The sequence below is a fragment of the Lepus europaeus genome, chromosome 1, assembly GCF_033115175.1.
Source record: "Lepus europaeus isolate LE1 chromosome 1, mLepTim1.pri, whole genome shotgun sequence".
NCBI classification, from domain to species: domain Eukaryota; kingdom Metazoa; phylum Chordata; class Mammalia; order Lagomorpha; family Leporidae; genus Lepus; species Lepus europaeus.
In genome coordinates this window covers 19,014,065-19,039,174 of record NC_084827.1, presented here as the reverse complement: position 1 = coordinate 19,039,174, position 25,110 = coordinate 19,014,065, and the positions used below count along the sequence as shown (strand labels likewise).

The 25,110-nt window shown below is 44.6% G+C and overlaps 1 protein-coding gene and 1 pseudogene across 9 annotated transcripts in view; both read left to right on the top strand.

Annotated features, from left to right (window-relative positions):
• Positions 1 to 25,110, top strand: part of NRF1 (nuclear respiratory factor 1) — a 150,696-nt gene that overhangs the window by 31,504 nt on the left and 94,082 nt on the right. For 8 of the 9 annotated variants that reach the window (XM_062200696.1, XR_009866793.1, XR_009866799.1 and 5 more), the window contains one exon: positions 19,574 to 19,805. In XM_062200696.1, coding sequence (XP_062056680.1) covers positions 19,583 to 19,805 — 223 coding nt within the window. In that variant the 5' untranslated portion in view covers positions 19,574 to 19,582. Of the gene's footprint in view, positions 1 to 19,573; positions 19,806 to 25,110 lie in introns of those variants that run through there. The other variant, XM_062200615.1, reaches the window with a different exon arrangement.
• LOC133762100 (synaptophysin-like protein 1) lies at positions 7,698 to 8,844 on the top strand (annotated as a pseudogene).

The window sequence follows — 25,110 nt, the reverse complement described above, 5'->3', positions numbered from 1 at the left end:
CTTTGCTTAAACTCTGATATGGGTGAAGAAGAACATGAAATTGGTTACTGGCTCTGGTGCTCACAGAGACTGTAGCTTCAAAATGCTACTTTGGAAATTGATGGATCGCTTTGATTTCTGTGGCTGAGAATGCTGCCAGGCCTCTCTGTTTGTAGGAACCAGTCCTCAGGGCACCCATATCCTCTAAGACAACGATGGCAGTTTGAAGATGGTAGCAAGAGTGGATATGGCCAGGATGGATGACTGCAAGTACAGGTTGAAAAATCAAAGCATTATTTTTTAAAGAGTTTTAAAATTTATTTGTAAGCAGAGTTACAGAGAGGCAGAGGCAGAGAGAGAGAGAGAGAGAGGTCTTCCATCCGCTGGTTCACTCTTCAAATGGCAGCAATGGCTGGAACTGGGCCAGGCTAAAGCCAGGAGCTTCCTCTGGGTCTCCCACATGGGTGCAGGGGCCCAAGCACTTGGGTCATCTGCTGGTTTCCTAGGGCATAGCAGAAAGCTGGATCAGAAGTGGAGCAGCCGGGACTCAAACCGGCACCTATACAGGATGCACGCACTGTAGGTGGTGGCTTTACCCTCTAAGCCACAGTGCTGGACCCTCAGAGTATCATTTTACAATACAAACTCATTGTACCCTTAAGTTTTATGTTTGATAGCATGAGGTAGTAGTTAAGAATCCTAGCAAATCATGGTTACAGCCTGTGCCCAGGAGAGAAGGTGAGTCTGATGGAGCACTTGGTTGGGAGGCAGATGTGAGTTCTGCTTTTAGTTTTGGCACTGATTGGAGGCGACTTTGGGTAACTCACTTGGTTGACCTTTCCGGGTCTGAAGATGAATCAGACTGGAAGGTCTGCAAGGGCTCCTGTTTTGGGGTCACCTCTGGTTGAAGAAGTGACCAGTCATTATAATGAGAGGAGTTTCAGGTTTTTCTGGCAGTCTTCCTTTTTTTTTTTTTTTTTTTTTTAAAGACTTATTTGTTTATTTCAAAAACAGAGAGAGAGAGAGGAGAGGAGAGATCTTCTGTTTGCTGGTTCATTCCCCAAATGGCTGCAACAGCCAGGGCTGGGCCAGGAGCCAGAACAGAATGGTCTCCCAAGTTGATGGCAGAGGCTCAAGTATTCACTCCACCTGCTGCCTTCCCAGGTGCATTAGTAGAAAGCTGGATCAGAAACAGAGTAGACGGAAGTTGAAGCTCAGAAGTTGAACTGGTGCTCGGATGTGGGGTGCTGCCCTGCAGTGACAGCTGACCTCACAGTGCTGTTATCTGTCTCTTCCCTTTCTTTCCTGTCCCCATTCTGTTGTCCAGAGAAAACTTAGAAATTATTTCACTATTTCTGCTTTTTAACTTCTTTGTTGTATGGGGTTACATTAGCCCCAAAAGTCCAGGAGGGGTAGAGGGACGATGATCTGTCTTTAGAGCTACTTCCTGCTGACATGGGCGACGAGGCACTCTTTGCTGGCATGGGGCGATATCTCAAGCCGCTGTCCCTGGGTGGGGAGCTGAGTATATCCCTGTAGCAGCATTTGGTTGACTGCCTGGTTGCTGAAGGCCTTGGTTCGTTCCATTATCACCTGCTGTAAACAGACACTGTAGTATAAAAGACAGGGTGAGACTAGCAACCAATGATCCTAAGAGTGGCATTAACCAGGTAATGAGAGGATTTCATAGAGGAGAGGAAAGGAGGGGGGGGGGTGTCTCTGGACCTTTGTGAGGATTGTTTGATGGACATGGTTTAAAGCTGATCCCAACCAAGACCGGGAGAAAGACCACTCAACTTTTGCAGGTAGAGGAGTCTGTAGAGAAATTCTGAACAATCATACAACATTAAGTGGAGGAGAGGACCATCAATATACAGAAGTTGGGAGTAGAGTCATTGATGTTAGAGTAGAGGCTATGATTACAAAGGAATGAGGCCCAAGTGGGTTAGATACAAAGAACAGAGCCATTATTAGAGGACCTAAGAAAGGTGCTGTCTAAACCATGACTGAGTTCTCTGATTGAGAGGCAAATAGAACCTGACAGAAGAGGCTTGATAATAATCAGGTCCTAAGGGAGATGTGAACCTCCTTGGGGAAGGCACCCTGTTGACTTCCATTACCTAGCTGGCCTGGGAGGAGAGCTGGCCAGGTAAAGGCAGGTGGCATTTCTAACAGGAAATTTACGGTTCTGCCTGCAATGTTACTGACTCTACTTGGCCGTCCCCTCAACAGCGGTGGTCACTTTGGAAGCTGGGCCGAGTGAAGGGCTTTTCAGCTTGGAGCCAGCAAGATCTGTGGCTCTGACCTGGGTGTCCTTCAACTCCAGGGCAGGTCCATTTCCAATGATCCAACTCTTGGCTGGCAGAGCTGCCAGGGCTCTTCATAAGCTGACTTCTGCTGAAGCCCAGGCTTACCACATTGAAAGCCACTGCAGTGGACTGGTCTGTTGGGTCTCCTTGAGGGCAGATCACTGTACAGAGAGGCCTGCCACCTGTCTTTACATTCCTTCTGATACCTAGCTTGCTTTTCCTCCTGGTTTTTGTTAAAGCAGACCAGCAGATGCAAGTCAAGGGGGTGCTCAAGTCCCACCTCTAATCTTTGTGGCCTAAACTAGAAGTCTGCAGTCACAGGCATGTTCTGGTAGTGGTTTATTTTGAGATAGACATGCCCATGAGGAAAGCTATATCCTCACTTTAAAACCTTTTCCCTTTGTTTGGTCTGAAAGGGAGGTTTTGCCTATTTACTGTGCCCATGGCGAAGTAAATCTAGCTGTGAAATTATAATTTAAGCTTTCATTTTGACTATTTACAGAAGATGTTCGCCATCCCTTTTATAAGATATAAAGATCAAATTGTGCATCTTAGGGAGTCCTTCAGTATAGTCAGTTTCCCATCTTAAAGAGAATAGAGAAATGAGGGGAAAAGTCGGGCTTAGAATAGAGAAATAGGGAGCAAGTCCCATATCGCTCACTGACAATAGCAGTATCAAATGAAAACTTAGCAAGCGACTTCAACCATTAAATAACAACTTAGGAAAACACCAGAAGGTCCAATGCCTTCTATACATTTTAAGAATACATGTATTTGGAAACATCTCTTAAATATCTAACATGGTGTAGCTTGTTTAACCAGCAAACTCAAGCACAAGCATATAGCAGCGTTTTTAGTTTCTTTCTACCAAAAAGTTTAAAACATCTGATACAGAGATTCAGGTCACATGAATCAAAGTGTATCTTTGAACAGTTTTAGTTGTTTAAATTTATGGGCAATCTTTTATCCACAAGCCAATTAAAACAAACTTAAGGCCGGCACCGTGGCTTAACAGGCTAATCCTCCGCCTTGCGGCGCTGGCACACCGGGTTCTGGTCCCGGTCAGGGCGTCGGATTCTATCCCGGTTGCCCCTCTTCCAGGCCAGCTCTCTGCTGTGGCCCGGGAGTGCAGTGGAGGATGGCCCAAGTGCTTGGGCCCTGCACCCCATGGGAGACCAGGAGAAGCACCTGGCTCCTGGCTTTGGATCAGCGTGATGCGCCGGCCGCAGCAGCCATTGGAGGGTGAACCAGCGGCAAAAAGGAAGACCTTTCTCTCTGTCTCTCTCACTGTCCACTCTGCCTGTCAAAAAAAAAAAAAAAAAAAAAACAAAAAACCCAAACTTAATAAATTCTCCCATGTAGACATACAATATGTATACACATATAACATAACATAATAGAACAATATAGTAGTTTCAATAATAGCTTTTTAAACTCTTTAACTGTTTTTTAATTTACCAATTGAATCACTTTCTGCTCTTAGTAACCTCAGTTAACCATGCTTTCTCTCAGTTGGTACCTGTAATACATTATTGGCTTCATCTGTTTACAGAGCCATCTCAAAGTACTGAATACAATAGATGTGGCTGGAAAAAGTCCATTGGAACCTATACAAAACTGTGGATGACAAAAGACTAAATAGCCATGTTTAAAATTAGAAACTTATTAATTAAAAAGAGGCACTTGCTTATTTCACACAGTGTTTTTGAAAGCACCTGTAGGATTTTACAAAGCATTTAACCCTTTTAGGCCTCTGGGGCTTTCTCTTTAAGATAATCATCATGTCTAATAACACAAGATCATTAGACTTTTTAACTTTCAGACATTGTAGCAGTCGCATTTTATATTATAGAAACTTAAAAATTTAGCACCACGTCACATCTTGACAGTACTCCTAACATAATCCAAACAGCCTGATTAGTTGGTGTCTGCAAGATGAGAGACATATATATGTCCTTCGATTTTTTTCCAGTTGGGCCCAAATGGAAAAAACAAAGTCCACATTTACTAGAAATTTCAGAGTCCAAATTCTTTGGAACCTTGAATTTTGATTTTTTGAATGCCTGTCAAGAATGCCAAGAAGGCTTAAAGTATCTGGTTGAAATAAGATTCCTTAACATCATGACATAATGTAGACCAAAATCATTGTTACAAGGTGATTATTCAAAGGTTTGAAAATAAGCATATATAGTTAAATAACCCATAGCTCTTAAATAAAAATTCAGCTGTTTTTAAACAATTAGAATTTAACAGAGACATCAAGAGAACATAATAGATTACTTTAACTCATTGCTTTAACAGAGGGTCAGATTCTAATTTTATGTCGAAGAGGAATAGATTAGTAGATTTGTGATGTTTTCCATCTGCCAGTGTCCTTGATTTACATTTTGAAATAACCTGCTACCACAGCATCAGAAGGCAAGCTCCAAAAGGGGAAGACCTGAGAAACTTCAAGCACAATTCAGGGGAGAGCAGAATAATAGCTAACAATCAGAGGGTGGGGACAAAACCCATCAGAAGGCCAAATTGTAATCCTGTGTAGCCTGCTCAAGATAAAACAAGGGTGGGCCAGGTAACTTCATCTTATTATCATGATAAACTAGGGACTCACAGAAGGGTGGGATCAGGACTTTGTCTTGCTGAAGCAGCTTCTGGAAAGAGTTGAACATCTTGTCCACTCTAGAAGGTCCTTTTTCTCATCCCAACAGGAGCTGAACTGCCTATTAGCCCTTCTACCTCCTCACATCCCCCCAAGAGTGGACCCTAACTACTGTTAGGGTACGGGGATGACAGGGCTGTGGCTTCCTCAGAGCTGCTCCACTCAAAGAGGGCAGCAGCAGGACATTCCCTGGAGGTCTTGTTGATCTGTCAACTTTTAATCGTCTCTCTTTTTTTTTTTTTTCTTAAGATTTTATTTGAAAGGCAGACATTACAGAAAGAGACACACACACACACACACACAGATCTGCCATCTGCTGGTTCACTCCTCAAATGGCCACAACCAGGAGCCAGAGGCCTCATCCAGGTCTCCCATGTGGGTGCAGGGGTCCAAGCACCTAGGCCATCTTTTGCTGCCTTGACAGGTACACTAGCAGGAAAATGAATTGAACCAGTGCCGATGTGGAATGCCGGCGCTACGCTACAATGCCAGCCCCTTAACGTGTGCTTCTAGGAAATAGGGTTATAAGTGCCCCTGTATTCCCTGTGTCATATTTCGCCTTCCAACAGCTCTAGTACTTTCATATTATCCAGAGGAATAGGCTCATGTTTCAGTTGTGTCCTCTACCCATTGCTAGGTATTATGCGTTTGTCTTCCACTCAGGTTGTTGTTTTACTGCATCCCTCCCTCTGCCTTCTCTAAGAATAAGAATTGTAACTGTAGGATTGTTCAGATTTATGTCCTTTAGAAGTAAAAGAAATAGAGGATATGTGCTTAAACATTTAACTTAGTAAACCATTTGTTTACTCATTTAATCAACTTATTTATTGAATACTGAATACCATAATTATCATAGTAATGCTATCTTAATAGTGAAAAATTAGAAACAATCTAAATGGTTACTTTGAGGAGTTAGTAAAGTGCTGTACATTTTTACAGGGAGTGCCCGTAAACTGTTTTTAAAAAGATGTTGGGGGAGGGGGGGACCGGCTCAGCGGCTCACTAGGCTAATCCTCCACCTTGCGGCGCTGGCACTCCAGGTTCTAGTCCCAGTTGGGGCGCTGGATTCTGTCCCGGTTGCTCCTCTTCCAGTCCAGCTCTCTGCTGTGGCCCAGGACTGTAGTGGAGGATGGCCCAAGTGCTTGGGCCCTGCACCCGCATGGGAGACCAGGAGGAAGTACTTGGCTCCTGGCTTCGGATCAGCGCAGTGCGCCGGCCGCAACCCACCAGCCGTGGCGGCCACTTGGGAGGTGAACCAACAGAAAAAGGAAGACCTTTCTCTCTGTCTCTCTCTTTCACTCACTGTCTAAATCTGCCTGTCAAAAAATAAAAATAAAAAAATAAAAAGATGTTAGGGGGGCCAGCACTGTGGCACAGCGGGTTGGGGTCCTGGCCTGAAGCAACAGCATCCCATGTTGGTGCTGGTTCTGGTCCTGGCTGCTCCTCTTCTGATCCAGCTCTCTGCTGTGGCCTGGGACAGCAGTGGAGGATGGCCTGGGTCCTTGGGCCCCTGCACCCACGTGGAGATCTGGAGGAGGCTCCTGGCTCCTGGCTTCGGATCAGCCCAGCTCTGGCGAATGCGGCCATTTGGGAAGTGAACCAGCAGATGGAAGACCTTTCTCTCTGCCTGTACCTCTGCCTCTCTGTAATTCTGCCTTTCAAGTAAATAAGTCTTTAAAAAAAAAGAAAAAAAAAGATGTGTATAAAAAAATGTTAGTAATGTGGTAAATTCAAAACCAACCATGTAAGAAAAGGGGGAAAAACATTAGCAGGATATATACCAAACTGTTAACTTGGCAGTGTGCTTCTCTTAGGTGGAGGTGGCTTGTGTTTCTTCCCCTTTTTTTGTACCTGTATTTTCTCAATTACCCAAAAAGAGCATGTGTCATTTCTATAAGACTATATTTTTAAACTAAAGATAGAAAATGAGAATTGCTATAGTGTTTTCAAATACTCATAGTAAAACAATATAGGAGTACCCGAGAAGAATTCAGAAAATATTTGTTCAATGAATAAGAGTGATTGAATTATAGATATTCCTAGATCCATGGTATTGGCTCTTTTGTAATTTTCTCCAGAAACAAGTCTTTAGTTCAGTTATCTCAAAAGAAAAGCCACACATTGGACTGTCCTGCAGCTAGGAAGCGGCTTCAGCTGAATGTGGGTTGTGTAATGACAGGCCCAGCAGAGTTGAGGCCTGCCACAGAAGCAGCCCTGCAACAGTGCAGTGTTTCACAGTGTGCAGGGGCTCAATAAAAGTGCCCTTTGTGCTTGTCTGAGACTGAGGGGCAGGGCTTGTGGCAATTTATGTTATTTCTCCTTAATGGAAATTGAGGCAGCCTCTAATCCTGCTATCACATGACAGCTACTTATTTGATTTTTGGTAATTTGGGAGCAGCTGTGGACAAACGATTATTCTGCAAAAAGAACCATGCCAGCTGCATGCTGATCCAGTCATAGTCTTGCCCATACCAGACTTCCTGTCTACCATGTTTCTAACCCAGGGATAGTTTTAGAAACTCACCTGCTTCTTAGTCTTCAAAAAATTTTTTTGTTTGTAACTGCTAATAAGCATCTTAAGAATGCACTAATCATTGTCACCAACATTCGTTAGATGTTTACTCCCTAAAGGGCATTGCGCCAGACATTGGCTGTAAACCGAAAGGTGCTGCACAGAGTGAATAGAAGTCTTTCTTTGACAGGTGGATCAGCATTAGCTTGATTTTTGGCAGACGAATTGCGGTGTAGAGATGGGCTGGTGTGGAGGAGGCTGGTGAGAGCTGTGTTCGTTGGTCCATGCGCTCTCCCAGGATCTGCCGTATGTGTGGCTAGTCTTTGATGCTCCCCTGCTATGCCTTGTGCTTCCACACACTGTGGCCTTTGGCTGCAGCACCTTCTTTATCCTGGTGCCTGACACACTCCTGGCTGAAGACTCTCTTCTTCCTGATACTGCCTAATACTGTTAGAACCTTGTCTTCACAGTGTTTCCTTAACCTTTGACAGTTGTCGCTAGACTAGGACTGTTCTTTCTTAAATGGCAAACTTACCTATTTAACTTTACTATTTCAGTCTTATAGCATGCACTCTTTGGGGCTGGTGCTATAACATAGGTTAAGCTTCCGCCTGCAGAGCTAGCATCATATGGGCGCCAGTTCAAGTCATAGTCGCTCCACTTCTGATCTAGCTCCCTGCTAATGCACCTGGGAAAGCAGTGGGGAATTCCCCAAATACTTGGGCTCCTGCACCCCCATGGGAGACCCGGATGAAGTCAAGTTCTCATAGGAGATTGCTCTTCCTCGGCACAGTTCTGTGTTACATTTGCAGTCTTTGTTCTCGTACTGCATTGCTGCCCTTCTGCGGTGTGTTGGTCACAGGAGCCCATATCGCAATGGTCGCAACCTTCGCCTGGTTGACTTTGCTATCACTCTTGTCGCCACCTGTTTGTGGTTGTGAGCACTGCCACCTGGCTGAAGCTCTTACACGTATTAAAGTATCCACTGGGCACGGAATTGTTCAGGAACCTCTGCCTTGTGAACATCAGGACGTGCATTGTTACCTTGGTTCTGTGACTAGTGTGGGATCCCTAAGCATATCTGTGATCTGTGGCTTTCTGAACATGATTCTTTGGGGAGAAAGTGCGCAGTTTTTATGCAAGGATACCAGTTTTCACAGTGCATCAAATATTTCTGCCCATGGCCAAGAAGGTGTTCCACATCCTGCTGGAATACAATTAAAGGGAGAAAGATTTATTTATTTATTTGAGAGACAGAGAGAATGATCTTCCATCCACTGATTCACTCCCCAGTGGTTGCAACAGCCGGAGTTGGGTTGATCTGAAGCCAGGAGCCTCTCCCAGGTCTCTCACACACGTACAGGGGCCCAAGGACTTGGGTCGTCTTTCACTGCATTCCCAGGTCATAGTAGAGAGCTGGATCGGAAGTGGAGTAGCCAGGACTTGAACCGGTGCCCATATGGGATAACGGCACTGCAGGCCTGGGCCCACTGGGCCATAGGGCTGGCCTCTTTTGCTGCTTTTTTACACAAAGCCTGTACCTTTCCTAGAAATGCAAGGTGTAAATGTATTCTCATGTAAATTTTAAAGTTCAGGGGCCTATTATGAGATGGTACACTTTTTTAAATGAGCAGTAAGTTGTTTGCTTTCTAAAGTGTTTATACCTTAAACCTTAACATGTATCTTCATTCAGAAAAATTATGTTATCATAATAGGAAGGAAACTATTTGTGATATACACTAGTGTAAGTTTGTATAGATCATATGCCCAAGATCTATCTTTGTTTAAGAAAGCCTAGATTATATAAATTACACTTAGAAAAAAACATATTTAACTTATAATTTATATCTGAGCAGTGTTCGTGTTATAAAAATTTAATTGCAAAGACTGGGTATATGCTCTGTTCCTGCTTTTTCTAAATGACCTGTACTTAATAGGTGAACTAAAATTATGTTGGGAGCAGGGATTTGGAAATTTCTCACAGATGTGTACTTTATTTAGTAATTCTGTTGCATGATGTATAAGCTTACATTACACTAGTGGTTTAGTAGGAATTAAAAGGTAATTCATGTTTTTCATGAACTTCTTTGAAGTACCCTCAGGGATCAGTAGAAAGAACATGGTTCACCTAGATGTCTTCGTAGAAGTGGGCATTACTCTTGATGATGTTTGTTTGCTCTCTTGTGTTGCTCTTGCTGTGTAAACATAGGTTGAGACATAGTCTCCTTGCAAATAAATAGGCCACTTTTTTTTTTGTTTTGCAGACCCTTTTCAGAGGGTCACAAAAATTACGATTACCTTTTACTTTTGAAACATTTGCATTTAGTCGATGAAGCTGCTCTCTTGAGTTTAGCATTGTATTGTGAAAATAAATGTGATTCTGATTTTTAAAAAATGTTTGAATGAAGTAGCGTAGTCAGGGGATTGGGTAGGAGGTTTCTTCTGTAGTGAGTAAAACAACACTTTACTTTTGATTGTGAACACCTGTAGGGTGGGGCGGCCACAATCTTTTCTATCCCAGTGGTGTTGAATTGTCATGAGGGATATAGATGGGCCTGAATTATTGTGTGAATACACTCTGTTAGAAATTCCTTTAACAATGATAGATAATGACCTGTTATTAGAAATAAGTCATTTCAAAACTTGAAAATGGAATGTGGAACTGCACTGTTCAGGATGATAGCTGCAAGCCACATGTGGTTTTTTAATGAAAAATAAAATTAAAAATCATATTGTTTGGAACAGTGAAAATTTATATTTCCATCATTACAGAGCATTATTCTAGCTGGTGTTAACCTAGAGCCTATGAAAGAGTTGACATATTTCAAAATATTTGATGAAATAGATTCACTTAACTCTCTTCTATGGAAGGATGTTTGTTTCAGTGAAGAATTTTAAGCAACCTGAAATTCCTTGTGCTGTCTACGTTTGTTTTGGTTGTGGCACCCTCTACTGTTTCAGCCTTGTTATAGCAATAAAATCATGAGGGAGTCTGCCATTTGAATCCCAAAATGTTGAAATAATTCAGAAAATTCTGTATGCATATGCATTTTTCTAAAAGAGAGAATGTAGTTCTCACCTATCCTCAAAAAAAAAAAAAAATCAGGAAGGACTCTCTGATAAGGGTCTTTAGGGTGGTCAGAACTCCTAGTATAACCAATAAGCATTATTTCTTCCAATACCTTTGTAAAAACATGTAACTTGTGGCATTTCTTAAAAAAAATTTATGTATTTGAAAGGCAGAGTCAGAGAGGGAGATTGTCACTCTCCAAATGGCCACAATGGCTGGGGTTGGGCCAGGCCAGGGTGAAGCCAGGAGCCAGGAGCTTCATCCAGGACTCCCATGTGGGTGACAGGGCTCAAGAAATGGGCCATCTTCTACTGCTTTCCCAGGTGCGTTAGTAGAGATTAGATCGAAAGTGCAGTAGCCAGGACTCAAAGTGGCATCCATGTGGGATGCTGGCATTGCAAGCAGTGGCTTAACTGCACCCCAACTTTTGGCATTTCTGTTTTGCCTGTCTTTGGGAATAAAACAATAAGTTGCACTTACATAACACTCACTCTATATCATGGCTCATTTTAAGCCCTTTCACAAACAGTAACTTATTTGGCCCTCACAAATAAGTCTATGAAGTAGTAGATTCCGTTATTTACCCTCATCTGACTGACAGATGGTAACATTAAAGCACAGAAGTAAAACAAAACAAAACAAAAACCTCATCTAAGGTTGCTTGTAAAGCAACAGAACAGGTACTTGAATCCAGTATTCTGGCTCCAGAGGCCCCCCCCTATATATTATATACATTATATATTATATAGCTATTATATATTATGTATAATATTTATACTATATATTTTATTATATATGTATTATATTATTTATATTATATAGTATATATTATATATATAATGTTTATTGATTTACTTTCATCTACTTGAAAGACCGAATAAGAGAGGGAAAGATGGGCGGGGGTTAGGGAGAATCTTCCATCTGCTGAAATACCCCCCAAATGCCTCACAGCCAAGACTGGTCCAGGCTGAAACCAGGAACTGAGAACTTCATCCAGGTCTCTCTTGTAGGTGGCCGGGACCCAAGGAATTGGGCTGTCATCCAGCAGCAGGCAGCTGGATCAGAAGTGGAGGAGTCAGGACTGGAACTGGCACTCATACATGGGGTGCCGGCAAACCAAGCGGCAGCCCCAGAGTGTATTCTTTTTTTTTTTTTTTTGACAGGCAGAGTGGACAGTGAGAGAGAGAGAGAGAGAGAGAGACAGAGAGAAAGGTCTTCCTTTTGCCATTGATTCACCCTCCAATGGCTGCCGCGGCCGGCGCACCACGCTGATCCGATGGCAGGAGCCAGGTGCTTCTCCTGGTCTCCCATGCGGGTGCAGGGCCCAAGGACTTGGGCCATCCTCCACTGCACTCCCGGGCCACAGCAGAGAGCTGGCCTGGAAGAGGGGCAACCGGGACAGAATCCGGTGCCCCGACCGGGACTAGAACCCGGTGTGCCGGCGCCGCAAGGCGGAGGATTAGCCTGTTGAGCCACGGCGTCAGCTCAGAGTGTATTCTTAACTCTCCTGATGGAGAAGTGAGGATCTGTGTTGAAGCAGGAGTGGGGTGGGAGGGAGAGGAGACTCTCCAGACCCTTATAAATTGTGTCCTGTGCTATATAGGAAGAAAGGGTGACAGAATCACTCTGTCCACACTGGAGTTATAATCAGTACTGTGTTTCAGTGGATTTGTCATGGATCTACATACAGTAGTATCCACCATCTTTTTTTGTTTTTGTTTCTACAGTTTTAGTCACCCAACATCTAAAAATATTAAATGGAAAATTCTAGACATAAAGAGTTCATAAGTTTTTTTTTTTTTGACAGGCAGAGTGGACAGTGAGAGAGAGAGAGACAGAGAGAAAGGTCTTCCTTTTGCGGTTGGTTCACCCTCCAATGGCCGCCGTGGCCGGTGCATCGCGCTGATCCGAAGCCAGGAGCCAGGTGCTTCTCCTGGTCTCCCATGTGGGTGCAGGGCCCAAGGACTTGGGCCATCCTCCACTGCCTTCCCGGGCCATAGCAGAGAGCTGGCCTGGAAGAGGGGCAACCGGGATAGAATCCGGTGCCCCAACCGGGACTAGAACCTGGTGTGCTGGCGCCGCAAGGTGGAGGATTAGCCTATTGAGCCACGGCGCAGGCCAGTTCATAAGTTTTAACTTGTACACCATTCCGAGTGTCTTGATGAGCTTGCGTGCTGCACTGCTCTGTGCATCATCTCTTTATCCAGTGTGTGCCTGCTGTGTGCACTGCCTGCCTGTTAGTCACTGGTAGCCATCTCAGGTATCAGAAGGACTCTCACTGTGTGCAGTGCTGTGCTCAGGTAACCCTGTTTTACTTAGTGATGTCCCCAAAGTGTGAGACTACTGATGCTGGTAATTCGGATGTGCCAAAGAGGAACCATGAAGGACTTTAATTGAATTGAAAAGGTAAATGTTTATGCATAGGGAAAAGCACATTATATAGAGAGTTCTGTATTATCTGTGGTTTCAAGCATCTCCCAAGGGTGGGAGGGTCTTGGAACATAGCTCCCTTGGATAACAGGGAACTGTTATTGTCTGCCAAGAAATTAGAGTGGTAGATGAAGGTCAAAGCTGCCATTATCACATTTTGTTTGGTTTGTACAAATACCTAGTCTGTTCATTGAATAAATGACACATCTTTCCATGACTGTCCTTGTGCTTTCTAGAAGGAGACACATATAATATTATGGTAATACTGATTTTTCAAGTTTGCAGGAGCTTCAGACCTATTAAGCACCTTAAAGAATAGCATAACTCACAGATAAATATTTGTATCTCCTACTTTCTGTCTTTACTCCTCATTCCTTTTTTTTTTTTCCCCTAAGATTTATTTATTTATTTGAAAGGCAGAATTACAGAGAGGCAGAGGCAGAGAGAAAGGGAGAGAGGGAGAGAGAGAAAGAGAGGATGTTCCATCCGCTGGACTCCTCCCCAGGTGGCCACAATGGCTGGAGCTGTGCCTGTCTGAAGCCAGGAGCTTCTGACTCTCCCACGTGGGTGTAGGGGCCCACAGACTTAGGCCATCTTCTGCTGCTTTCCCAGGCCATAGCAGAGCAGGATCGGAAGTGGAGTAGTTGGGACTCGAACTGGCACCCATATGAGATGCCTATGCTACAGGTGGCAGTTTTACCTGCTACACCACGGCGCCGCACCCCCCCCCCCCCATTATAAGCATGTCTCATTTCTCTCAGTGAGGCATTTTATACACTTTTTTTTTTTTTTTTTTTTTTTTTTTTTTTTAAGATTTATTTGAAAGGCGAGTTAGAGGAAAAGACAGTTCTTCCATTCGTTGGCTCACTCCCTGAATGGCTACAGCAGCTGTGGCTGGAGCTTCACCTGGGTCTCCCACATGGGTGGCAGGCACTCGAGTACACACTGGAAAGCAGTCTTCCGCTGCTTTCCCAGGCACAAGCAGAGTAGCCTGGACTTGAACCAGCACTCATGGGATGCCAGCATTGCAGCCAGTGACTTTAACCCTCTGTGCTAACTTTTTAGTGATTTGTTAAACTGACCAGTGTATGGAAACAGAAACCTTAGCGGTGGGGCTGTAAAATTGACCTTACCGTGACTTCTTCACTGAAGGTCTAAGTCCAGACTGCTGCTTCCCAGACTCCTGAGGAGCTACTTACAAGGCCACACATTCTGCTCCCTTTGTATCAATAAGCACCTAGAGAACCGCATGGAGCAATTTAATTCTGGGATTGGCTACGCAGGTGTTGCAAGACAAAGATCACGAAGTAGATTCCCAAGTAATGCAGACAGGAAGCACAGTTATCGCCCTGGGGCTGGGGGAATGGAAGCGCAGCACCCAAGAGCTCTGGGGCCCCCACCCAGCTGGGAGTCTGCCCTCAGCCACCAGAAGAGCACGGGCACAGCTGGCGTTGGGAGGCGCAGCTGTCCTCGTGCTGGAGCTTTGTGGAGTGAAAGAAGCCGGGAAGTCTCTTCTCTCCTACTCTTCCTGTACAGTAACCTAACCGGAAGCGGACTGGCAAGTCTGCAAAACATGATTGGCCGATCCAGCCCAGGACTTGGATATAGAGCAGCTCAGAACAGGTACAGTGGCTCTGCTGTATCCAGCAGTTCTCCATTCATGGATTCAATTAATACAACTGTGGATTGAAAATATTCAGGGAAAAAGATGACATCAGTGTTGAACAGGCTTCTAGTCTTTATTCCCTAAACAATACAGGATAGCAGCTATTTACCTTGTACTTGCTATTGTGAGCAATCCAGAGATGATTCACTGTGTGTGAGAGGATGTGTGTATAACGTAGGTGTAGCCTGTCATTGACTTCAGGCTTTTTCATTCTGTTGAGTAGAATTTCTGACCTGGTTACGCAGCTTAGACTCTGGGTACATCTAAGGGTGTAAGTGGAGCCTCTCAGTGTTCCTGTCGCTGGTTGGACTAAAAGACACCAGCTTGATCTGAGATCTTCCCTTAGGCGCTTCCTTTTGATATGATAATGTTATTGATTAGGCTAATGGTTTCTTTTACATTTAGTCATACTTTGATTAGATTTCCTGGCCTGTTCTTCCTGCTTTGACTTTTAAAATATTCTACACTTAATCTCATCCATTGTGGATTTGACTAAGTTTGACTCCCTTGGACATTTTCTCCAAATTCTCATAGCTCTGTAGGTATTATGGACCGCAGCTGGTAGGGGACTCTGGGGACAGTACAATCTTTCTCTGTGCTTCCTTCCATTGGCTCTCCGACCCAACCATTCTGACCTGGAAAGGGGAAAGCTGGAACTCCCCTGCCCCAAACTGCCCCCACCCCCAGCCCTTGTAGCTTACATAATACAGTAGGACTTGGGGATAATGCGCATAATGCTCCTCCAGTGATAGCCAGGCTGAGCAAGAGATTCTAGTAAAACTGTTACCATGTCACTCCTTGGGGGAACGATTTTTTAAAAATGAAGTGTTGATGAATCTGCTCAGTACTTTCGGCTTTGGGGAGTAGGCAGATACGCCCTTTTACTTGGCTGTAGTGTCGAGAGGCACAGGTTTGTTAGTTGAGAAACTGGTCGTTGAGATGAGTGTCTCACTTGAAGATGAAGGAGCTGAGGTCCAGTGCTGTGAGACGTCTCAGCAAGGAGAGTCATAAAGACAGCGGTTCCGGGCCTCTGCGGAGCGCTCCTCATTTTGTCTGGGTCGGCCCCTTAATCCTCACATCATCCTTTCCAGGATAGGCACGGTTGTTATTTTTCTTTCACTACAATTGCGGCTTAAAGGTTAAGTAACTTGCCCAGAGGTTCTGGATGTCTGTGTAATAGTCTGTGCGGTTTTTAAAAATACAGTTGATCTGTTTTCACTTGTTAGCAGTTCCTGTCAGTTTGGCTGTCCAGAGGCTGAGTCCGCGGGTGGAAGCCATCCTGCTGCACCAACACTGCCTTAGCGGGAGAGGGCTGTGAGGCTCTGTCTTTAGGCACCCTGCTTCCACGACTTTTTTTTTTAACGTTTATACCTTGCTCTGTTTTTAAGGATTTGTTTATTTGAAATGCAGAGTTACAGAGAGGCAGATGTGGGGGTGGGGGTGGGGGGGTGGTCTTCCATCCACTGGTTCTCTCCCCAAATGGCTACAATTGCCGGAGCTGGGCCGATCAGGAGCCAGGAGCTTCCTCTGGGTCTCCCATGCGGGTGCAGGGGTCCAAGCACTTGGGCCATCCTCCACTGCTTTCCCAGGCCATAGCAGGGAGCTGGGTCAGAAGTGGAGCAGCTGGGACGTGAACCAGCGCCCATATGGGATGCCAAGGCCGCAGGCGGTGACTTTACTCGCTATGCCACAGCGCTGTCACCTCTCGATGATTTTATGAAAACATTGAAAGCATACTTCACAGGTATCCCCCTCTGGTTCAAAAAAGTTGAAAGTGACTTTGCCTTTGCTTAGTACAGAATGCTGCCTGTAAGTGGTTAGAGAAGCTGAGGGAAGGGCTGGGGAGGGCGGTGGGAAGCGGTGAGAACTGGGCAGAAGTGACAAGCCTGTGCGGCAGACAGCCCTATTGATTTATGCTGTGAATCGCATTCTGGAGCAGAGAATTGAAATCCATTATGCCAAGTGAGTAGCATACAAATCCCTTTGAAAAGCAGTTAGATGCCATGTAATCCCAAATCATTTAAAAACGATTTTGAAGTACCCAGAATTCTAAATTGTCTTAAGCATTTTGTTTCTTAGACTAGAAAAACAGTGAAATGGATGGCAAGATAGCATTTTAATGGGATCTTCCTCTCATATTTAATTTTAGTATGTTAAGTTGAATTTTAGATAAGTACAGATTTGGAGTTATGTTCTCTTGAGTATTCCGAAACATAGGCTATGAAAGAAACCTTAGGGCAGCTTATCTGATACTTACCTTGAAAAAACCATTTTGGGGCCTGCGCCATGGTGCAGCGGGTTAAAGCCCCAGCTTGCGGCGCAGGCATCCCATGTGGGTGTGCAGTCGAGCCTGGCTATTTCTCTTCCAATCCAGCTCTCTGCTAATGTCCCTGGGAAAGCAGTAGAAGATGGCCCAAATGCTTGGACCCCTGCACTCACGTGGGGGACCTGGAGGAAGCTCCTGGCTTTGGGGTCGACTCAGCTCTGGCTGTGTGGCCATCTGGAGAATGAACTCAGATGGAATTTCTGGCTTCTGACTTGTTCTTGGCCCAAACCTGGCTGTTGTAGCCATTTGGAGAGTGAACCAGTGGATAGAAGACCTCTCCCTGTCTCTGCTGTTCTGCCTTTCAAATAAATAAATAAGTAAATCTTTTTTAAAAATTAGCACATAGTAATTGTACATTAAAGTAGATACTTGAGCCAGCACTGTGGCGCAGTGGGTTAACGCTCTGGCCTGAAGTGCCGGCATCCCATATGAGCGCCGTTTGAGTCCCGACTGCTCCACTCTCTGCTATGGCCTGGGAAAGCAGTAGAAGATAGCCCAAGCCCTTGGGCCCCTGCACCCTCCTGGGAGACCCGGAAGAAGCTCCTGGCTTCAGTTTGATCCAGCTCTGGCCATTGCAGCCCTTTGGGGAATGAGCCAGCGGATGGAAGACCTTCTGCCTTTCTGTAACTCTGCCTTTCAAATAAATAAATCTTTTTTTAAAAATTATATATTTTCATTTTGTTTGAAAGGCAGAGTGAGATACAGAGGGAGGGAGAGAAATTTTTTTTTTCATAGTTTGTCCTTTGGTATTATATTCAGAAGTCATTGCCAAACCCAAGGTCATGTAGGTTTGTTCTACATCATTTTATAGTTTTGCATTTCACATTTTGTTCTATATATATTCATTTTGTAAAAGATGGAAGGTCTCCGTAGACTCATTTTTTTGTATGTTGGTGTCTATTTGTTCAGTTACCATCCATCAAAAAGATTCTGCTTAACTGTTGTATTGTGCTTGCCTCTTTGTCAGAGATCAGTGTTCACTCTGCACGGCAGCAGGCGATGGCTCAAGTATTTGGGTCCCTGCTACACATGTGGGAGACCCAGATGGAGTTTTGGCACCTGGCCTCAGCCTGGCCTAGCCCCAGCATTTGACAGGCGTTTGAGGGGTGAACCAGCAGATGAGAAATCTCTTGGTCTCTGTGTGTGTGTGTTTGTCTGCCTCTAAAGTAAAATAAATAAAAATTTTCATAAAGAATAATGAATTTCTGGAAGTGGGCAGAAGAATATAGATACAATAGGAAAGCAAACTTTTACTGCTTCATTTTTAATTTAATTTATTTTTAATTTTTAAAAAGATTTTTTTATTTGAAGGAGTTACAGAGAAAGAGGCAGAGTTACCGAGAGAGAGAGAGAGATCTTCCATCCACTGGTTCAATCCCCAGATGACCACATTGGCCAGCATTGAACCAGGCTGAAGCAAGGAGCCAGGAGCTTCACCTGGGTCTCCCACAATGGTGAAAGGGGCCCACACACGGGGCCATCTTCTGCTGCTTTCCCTAGGCCATTAGCAGGGAGCTGGATTGGAAGTAGAGCAGCTGGAACATAAACTGTGCTTATTTGTGATGTTGGCATCGCAGGTGACAGCTTTACCAACTATGCCACAACGCTGGCCCCACTGCTGAATTTTTTAAATATTTTATTACTTCTTCTTATTTTATTTGAAAGGTATACAAACAGACAAAGATTTTTTCCATCTACTGGTTCACTTCTCAGATGCCTGCAACAGCCAGTGTGATGAGCCAGGCTGAAGTCAGGAGCAGCCCACTCAATCTACATCTCCCGCGTGGGAGGCAGGGACCCAAGTACTTGAGCCCTCACCTTCTGTCTCTCAGGGTGTGAATCAACAGGAAGCTGGAATCAGGGACTCAAATCCAGATGCTCTTACGGGGGATGCAGGTGTCCCAAGTGGCACCCATTTGGCTACTCCAAATGTCCCCACTAGTTTAACAGCCATTTTTCTGAAATCTTTTGAAAAAAGCAGGATGACAGTGAGAGAGGGGGAGAAAAAGAGATGGGAAGAATGAGAATCTTCAACTGCTGGTTCACTCCCCAAATGCCCATAACAGCTAAGGGTGGGTCGAGTCAAAACCAGGAGTCAGCAACTCCATCCCAATCTCCCACATGGATGACAGGGACCCCTGTAGTTAAACCGTCATCTGCTGCTTCCCAGGCACAATAGCAGGAAGCTGGATTGGAAGTGGAGATAGGACCGATATTGGATGGGTGCAGGCATCCCAAGCAGAGGCTTAACCTGCTGCACCTGTTAAGTGTTTTTATGTCTACAACATCAAATACTAGTTAAAGGGATATTTTAAGAATGTTTCTATTCTGTTTACACTTTTTATTGTTATATTTATTAGGGATATTTGTTGTTTTGTGTCCTGAGGTATCAGATTTAGCCCAGTGAATTTCCATCAGAATGGTTTCATATGAGGAAAATATTCCACCATTTTTGTGTCATATTTGAGTGGTGCTTTCCATTTCCTATGGCTTGGTGGTGAGGTAAGTAGTGAAATTAGAGGCTTGCTAAAGTTCCTCTACCCCTGGAGAAAATCTCTCTTTAGTTTAAGCATGGTGCTACATTGTGCACTGTGTCTTATTCTTTTCCTCTTTTTCTGTCAGCAGATCTTCATGGAGGAACACGGAGTGACTCAGACTGAACACATGGCTACCATAGAAGCCCATGCAGTGGCCCAGCAAGTGCAGCAGGTCCATGTGGCCACCTACACTGAGCACAGCATGCTGAGTGCTGATGAAGACTCGCCTTCTTCCCCAGAAGATACCTCTTACGATGATTCAGACATACTCAACTCCACAGCAGCTGACGAGGTCACAGCCCACCTGGCTGCAGCAGGTAGTGTTGGATTAGACTCTCTTCTTGTTTTCTGGAATTTGTGGTAGCATGCATATTTGCTAGAGTTAAGGTCTCGGGTGCTCTCACATCAATCTTCATCACAATTTTTTTTTTAAGTCTTGCGTTTCCAACTTGAGTGAGTATTATGCTGAGACTTTAAGTTCTGGAATCATTTCTGTTCTATTAATGTTATGACTTTGGTTTTGTTTTTTGTCCATCCTGAAAGTCTAACTTTTAAATGAAGCATTTCTCCCATTTACATTCAGTATAATGAATGATAGATTTAAATTTACAAACTATATATGCTTTATCTTCCTATGCCTCACTCTGTTTACTTTTCCTTTGTATATTCTTTTAGAGTGATTGAAAAACTCATATCTTTTCATATTTTTCTTGTTAGTTTGGAAGCTAACAATACTTTTACTATTAGTGAGACTCCTAGAGATTATAAGACACCATTCACTAATCAAAGTCTTACATACTTGGTGCTTCTGTTCTTCACACACAGAGATAAAAGTAAATTTTTAGAATACTTGAGTTTCATTCCCCTGCTCCTGACCTATTGGTGTTCTGTGTATTCATTCTTTGTATATATTAAATAAGACATTGCTTTTGCTTTAGGATGGGCCTTGTGATGCAGTGGTTAAGCCACCTCTTGGGATGCCTGCATCCTGTATTGGAGTGCTGGTTCTGGTCCTGGCTACTCTGCTTCTGATCTAATTTTCTGCTAATGCTCCTGGGAGCCAGCAGGTCATGGCTCAAGTACTTGGGTTCCTTCCACCCAAATGGGAGACCCAGTTGGAGTTCCAGGCTCCTGGCTTTGGCCTGGCCCAGCCTAGGCTGTTAGCAGGAATTTGGAGAGTGAACCAGCAGATAGAAGATTTCTCTCTGTCTCTGTCTCTCTCTCTCTCCCCTTCTCTCCCTCTGCCTTTCAAATAAATAAGCTTTTTTTAAAGATTCCATTTGTATGTCCTTTAGCATATATCTGATAGGAGCAAATTCTGATTTCGCTTGTCTGAGAATGTTTTTATTTAACCTTCAGTCTTTTTTTTAAGATTTTATTTATTTATTCGAAAGTCAGAGTTACACAGAGAGAGGAGAGGCAGAGAGAAAGAGAGAGAGAGAGAGAGGTCTTCCATCCCATGGTTCACCCCCCGATTGGCCACAACGGCCGGAGCTGCGCTGATCAGAAGCCAGGATCTTCCTCCGGGTCTCCCACACGGGTGCAGGGGCCCAAAGACTTGGGTCATCTTCCACTGCTTTCCCAGGCCATAGCAGAGAGCTGGATCAGAAGAGGAGCATCCGGGACTAGAACTGGCGTCCATATGGGATGCCAGCGCTTCAGGCCAGGACGTTAATCTGCTGTGCCACAGCACCAGCCCTTAACCTTCAGTCTTGAAGGATATTCTCACTGGGTGTGGAATTCTGGTTTGGTAATTATTTTTCTTTCTTGTTGAAGGCACCAGACCACTTTCTTCTAGGTTTCCTTGTTGCTCTTGAGAATTCAGGTGTTTCATTCTGGCCTATGCTCCAATGAAGTTTGTCTCCCACATAGGCTCCTCCCCCCAACTGCTTTCAACATTCTTTATCATTAGTTTTTGTGACATATCTGGCTCTGATTTCTTATTTATTCTGCTTTGGATTCTCTGGATATCTTGATTCTATGGATTGATGTCTTTAATCAATTCTGGGAAATCTGTCAGTAGATTTTGATTCAGGCTTTGTTTCTGCTCCATTCTTTTTTCCTTTGGTAACTCCAGTTAAATTTGTATGTGTCATCCTCTTGTCTCGCTCTTTTGAAGAGATTTATTTATTTGTTTATTTGAAAGGCAGAGTGACAGAGAGGGAGAGACACAGAGAGGGATCTTCCATCTGCTGGTTCACTCCCCCAAAAGACCACAACAGCTGGGGAGGGTCCAAGCTGAAGCAAGGAGCCACAAGCTCCATCCAGGTCTCCTACACAGATGGTAGGAACCCAAGTACTTGGGCCACTATTGACTGCCTCCCAGGCTCGTTAGCAGGAAGCTGGACCAGAATTGGAGGTGGGACTTGATCCCAGGCACTCTGATACTGGATACGATCATCCCAAGTGGCAGCCTAACCTGCTGGGCCACACCTGTGCTGTCTTATCTCTTTATGCTTTGTTCTGTGTAATGTCTTTGGATTGTTTTCCAGTTGCTTAATTTTTCTGTTCAGCTGTGTCTGAGGTGCTGTTAATCTATTCATTGAGTAACTAATTTTGGTAATCATTAGTAGTTTGTTTCTTCCCCCCTGTTTTAGAATTCTAGTGTCCCCCTTCCCCACACTTCCAGATTTGCCCTGTAACAGTTTCCAGTTGTGGTGAAAAGCAAAACAGTTTTTTAAGTCTGCATAGGTAAAGCAAACATGCTTTTGCAGTCTGTGTGGTCATTTCTTCTCCGGTGTACCGGTAGCACTAACACATTGTTAATGCTGGCTGTTCTTGTCATGCGCTGATTATATCTGAATGAATTGTGGATGGTTGTCTGAGAAGTTATTTTTAGAAATAACTTGGGGTCTAGGATAATGTGCCTTTAGAGAGGGTTTCTGCTTGCTTCTGCCAGCTGCCTGAGGCCACCAGCAAACCGGGATCCTGCTGATGCAGGTGAAGGTTTTGAGATGGTCTGGCTACTAAATGACTTACAGCAGAGCTATCTTCGATCATTCTCTCTTTTTCACATTTGTATTTATCATCATGGTGGTGTTAGACTGCCTGAAAACCTTTCCTGAACGAGTCTAGTGTTACATAAGGAATATTCTTGATCTTGGAAGATATTTAGGAAAAGCTGGACATGAAATCAATGACCAGTGATTGCCAAAATCCTTCATTTTTGAAATAATCAGTGTATTCAAGGGTGAGAAGACAGATGCAATGACGAATGCCCTTATTAATGTCAGTTATTACCCACTGCATACTTATGGAATGGTGGGTTTAAAAAATGAGAACCAGTGGCAAACCATGAAATATTTGGACAGTATATTTTGTGAAATTCTTGGGCTTCCCAGAAGAGGGCAACCTAACATAATGAATCCAGGGCAGCTTCTTCCCTGTGAAGGAAGAGCGATGCTTCCCGACAAGGCTTTGCTGAATTGCTGTACTGTGTTGTCACGGTGTTGAGTGCAGGAAGGAGCTGTGTCCTGCCTGCTCATGTGGCACAGGAGAAACTGACACTCAGCTGGTAGCAATGACGTGCCAGGCCATGCTGTCTGTATTGTGTAGATCCTGTGAACAAGACAGCCAGGAACCTGTCCTGAAGGCACTTAACATTCCAGTTTGTGGGGAGGGGTGCAAATAGTACAGTAAAATAATTTTAGCAAGAACTGAACTGAATGTACTAAAGAAAATGCTGAGAGGAGATCATGGAGAGGGTGCAGTTGCTGGTTTAGACTGAGGGAGCTGGGAAGGCTTCTGGGGAGAGCCTTGACTCACAGGCAGTTAGGTGCCAGCCAAGGGAAGCGACATGGAAGGTGCGGATCAGACAGGAAACAGGGAAAGTGAGGACTTGTAGATGGGAAATGGGAAGGAGATCAGTGTGTTTGGAGACTTGTGAGCCAGCAGAGAAAATGGTACAGGAGGCAGGCGTGAGTGAAGCCACACAGAACATGGAGGCTGTGCGTGGTAAGGGCTTTGGAGAGGCAACAGCCATGGCTAGTTGCCCTCGCTTTGCTAGCTTTGTGTCTGAATCCAGACTTTACTTAGGACTAGCAAGAGGAGTTTTCGGAGGAGAATGGTCTGTCCCATTCTCTGTATCTGAAAGGTAACCTTTCACTCCACCATGTTGCCATTCAGAAATGCATCTTTCTCTGCAGCCCAGACAGCCCCTGGTTAGTGTGGGCTTTCAGGGCAAAAAGTGTGGGTGTAGTATGACAAAAGATAGTGGGGAGTAAAAACAAGATAGCCTTTTTCATATCAGTCACCAATAGGAATTTTAGAGGACTTCTTGTTAAGCAGAATTCAATTTATTCTTTTTTTTTTTTTTTTTTGACAGGCAGAGTGGACAGTGAGAGAGAGAGAGACAGAGAGAAAGGTCTTCCTTTTGCCGTTGGTTCACCCTCCAATGGCCGCCGTGGCTGGCACGCTGCGGCCGGTGCATCGCGCTGATCCGAAGGCAGGAGCCAGGTGCTTCTCCTGGTCTCCCATGGGGTGCAGGGCCCAAGCACTTGGGCCATCCTCCACTGCACTCCCGGGCCACAGCAGAGAGCTGGCCTGGAAGAGGGGCAACCAGGACAGAATCTAGTGCCCCGACCGGGACTAGAACCTGGTGTGCCGGCGCCGCAAGGCGGAGGATTAGCCTGTTGAGCCGCGGCACTGGCTCAATTTATTCTTTTGTTTTCTTCAAAGTGATAAGGGATAGGGTAAAAAAAAAAAGTGGAGAAAGATTCATATGGTTTACAAACATAATTAGTACTGACAGAGGCATTTTGTTGAGTTGTCCAGCAAGTTTAAATACTTTAGTATCAGGGGCCAGTGCTGTGGCGAAGTGGGTAAAGCCGCCGCTTGCAGTGCCAGCATCCCATATGGGTGCCAGTTCTAGTCCCGGCTGCTCCACTTCCATTCCAGCTCTCTGCTATGGCCTGGGAAAGCAGTAGAAGATGGCCCAAGTTCCTGGGCCCCTGTACCCACGTGGAGAGACCCAGAGGAAGCTCTTGGCTCCTGGCTTCTGATCGGAGCAACTCTGGCCATTGCTGCCAATTGGGGAGTGAACCAGTGGATGGAAGACCTCTCTCTCTGCCTCTCCTTCTCTTTCTGTGTAACTCTTTCAAATACAATAAATAACTCTTTAAAAAAAAAACTTGAATATCTGCATAGAGAAAAATATCAAGATTAGTGCAACAAACACAGGCATTACTACCCTTGTCTATTTTGGCATGCTTTTTCAGTTTTTTTTTTTTTTTTTTTTTTTTTTTTAATTTAGTTGAAAGGCAGAGTTACTGAGAAGGTGACACAGAGGCAGAGAGAAATCTTCATCTGCTGGTTCATGGCCACAATGGCCAAAGTGGGGCCAATTTGAAACCAGGAGGATCTTCCAGGTCTCCCACGTGGGTGCAGGGGCCCAAGCACTTAGGCCATCCTCCACTGCTTTCCCAGGCCATTAGCAGGGAGCTGGACCGGAAGTGATGAAGCTGGGACTCAAACCAGCGCCCATTTTGGGATTCTGGTGCCACAAGCGTAGGTTTAACCTACTGTGCCACAGCGCCAGTCCCTGCATTTGTATTTTTTAAAGTTTTATTGATTTGAAATGGAGACAAAGAGAACTTCCATTTCCTGGCTCATTCCCCAAATGCC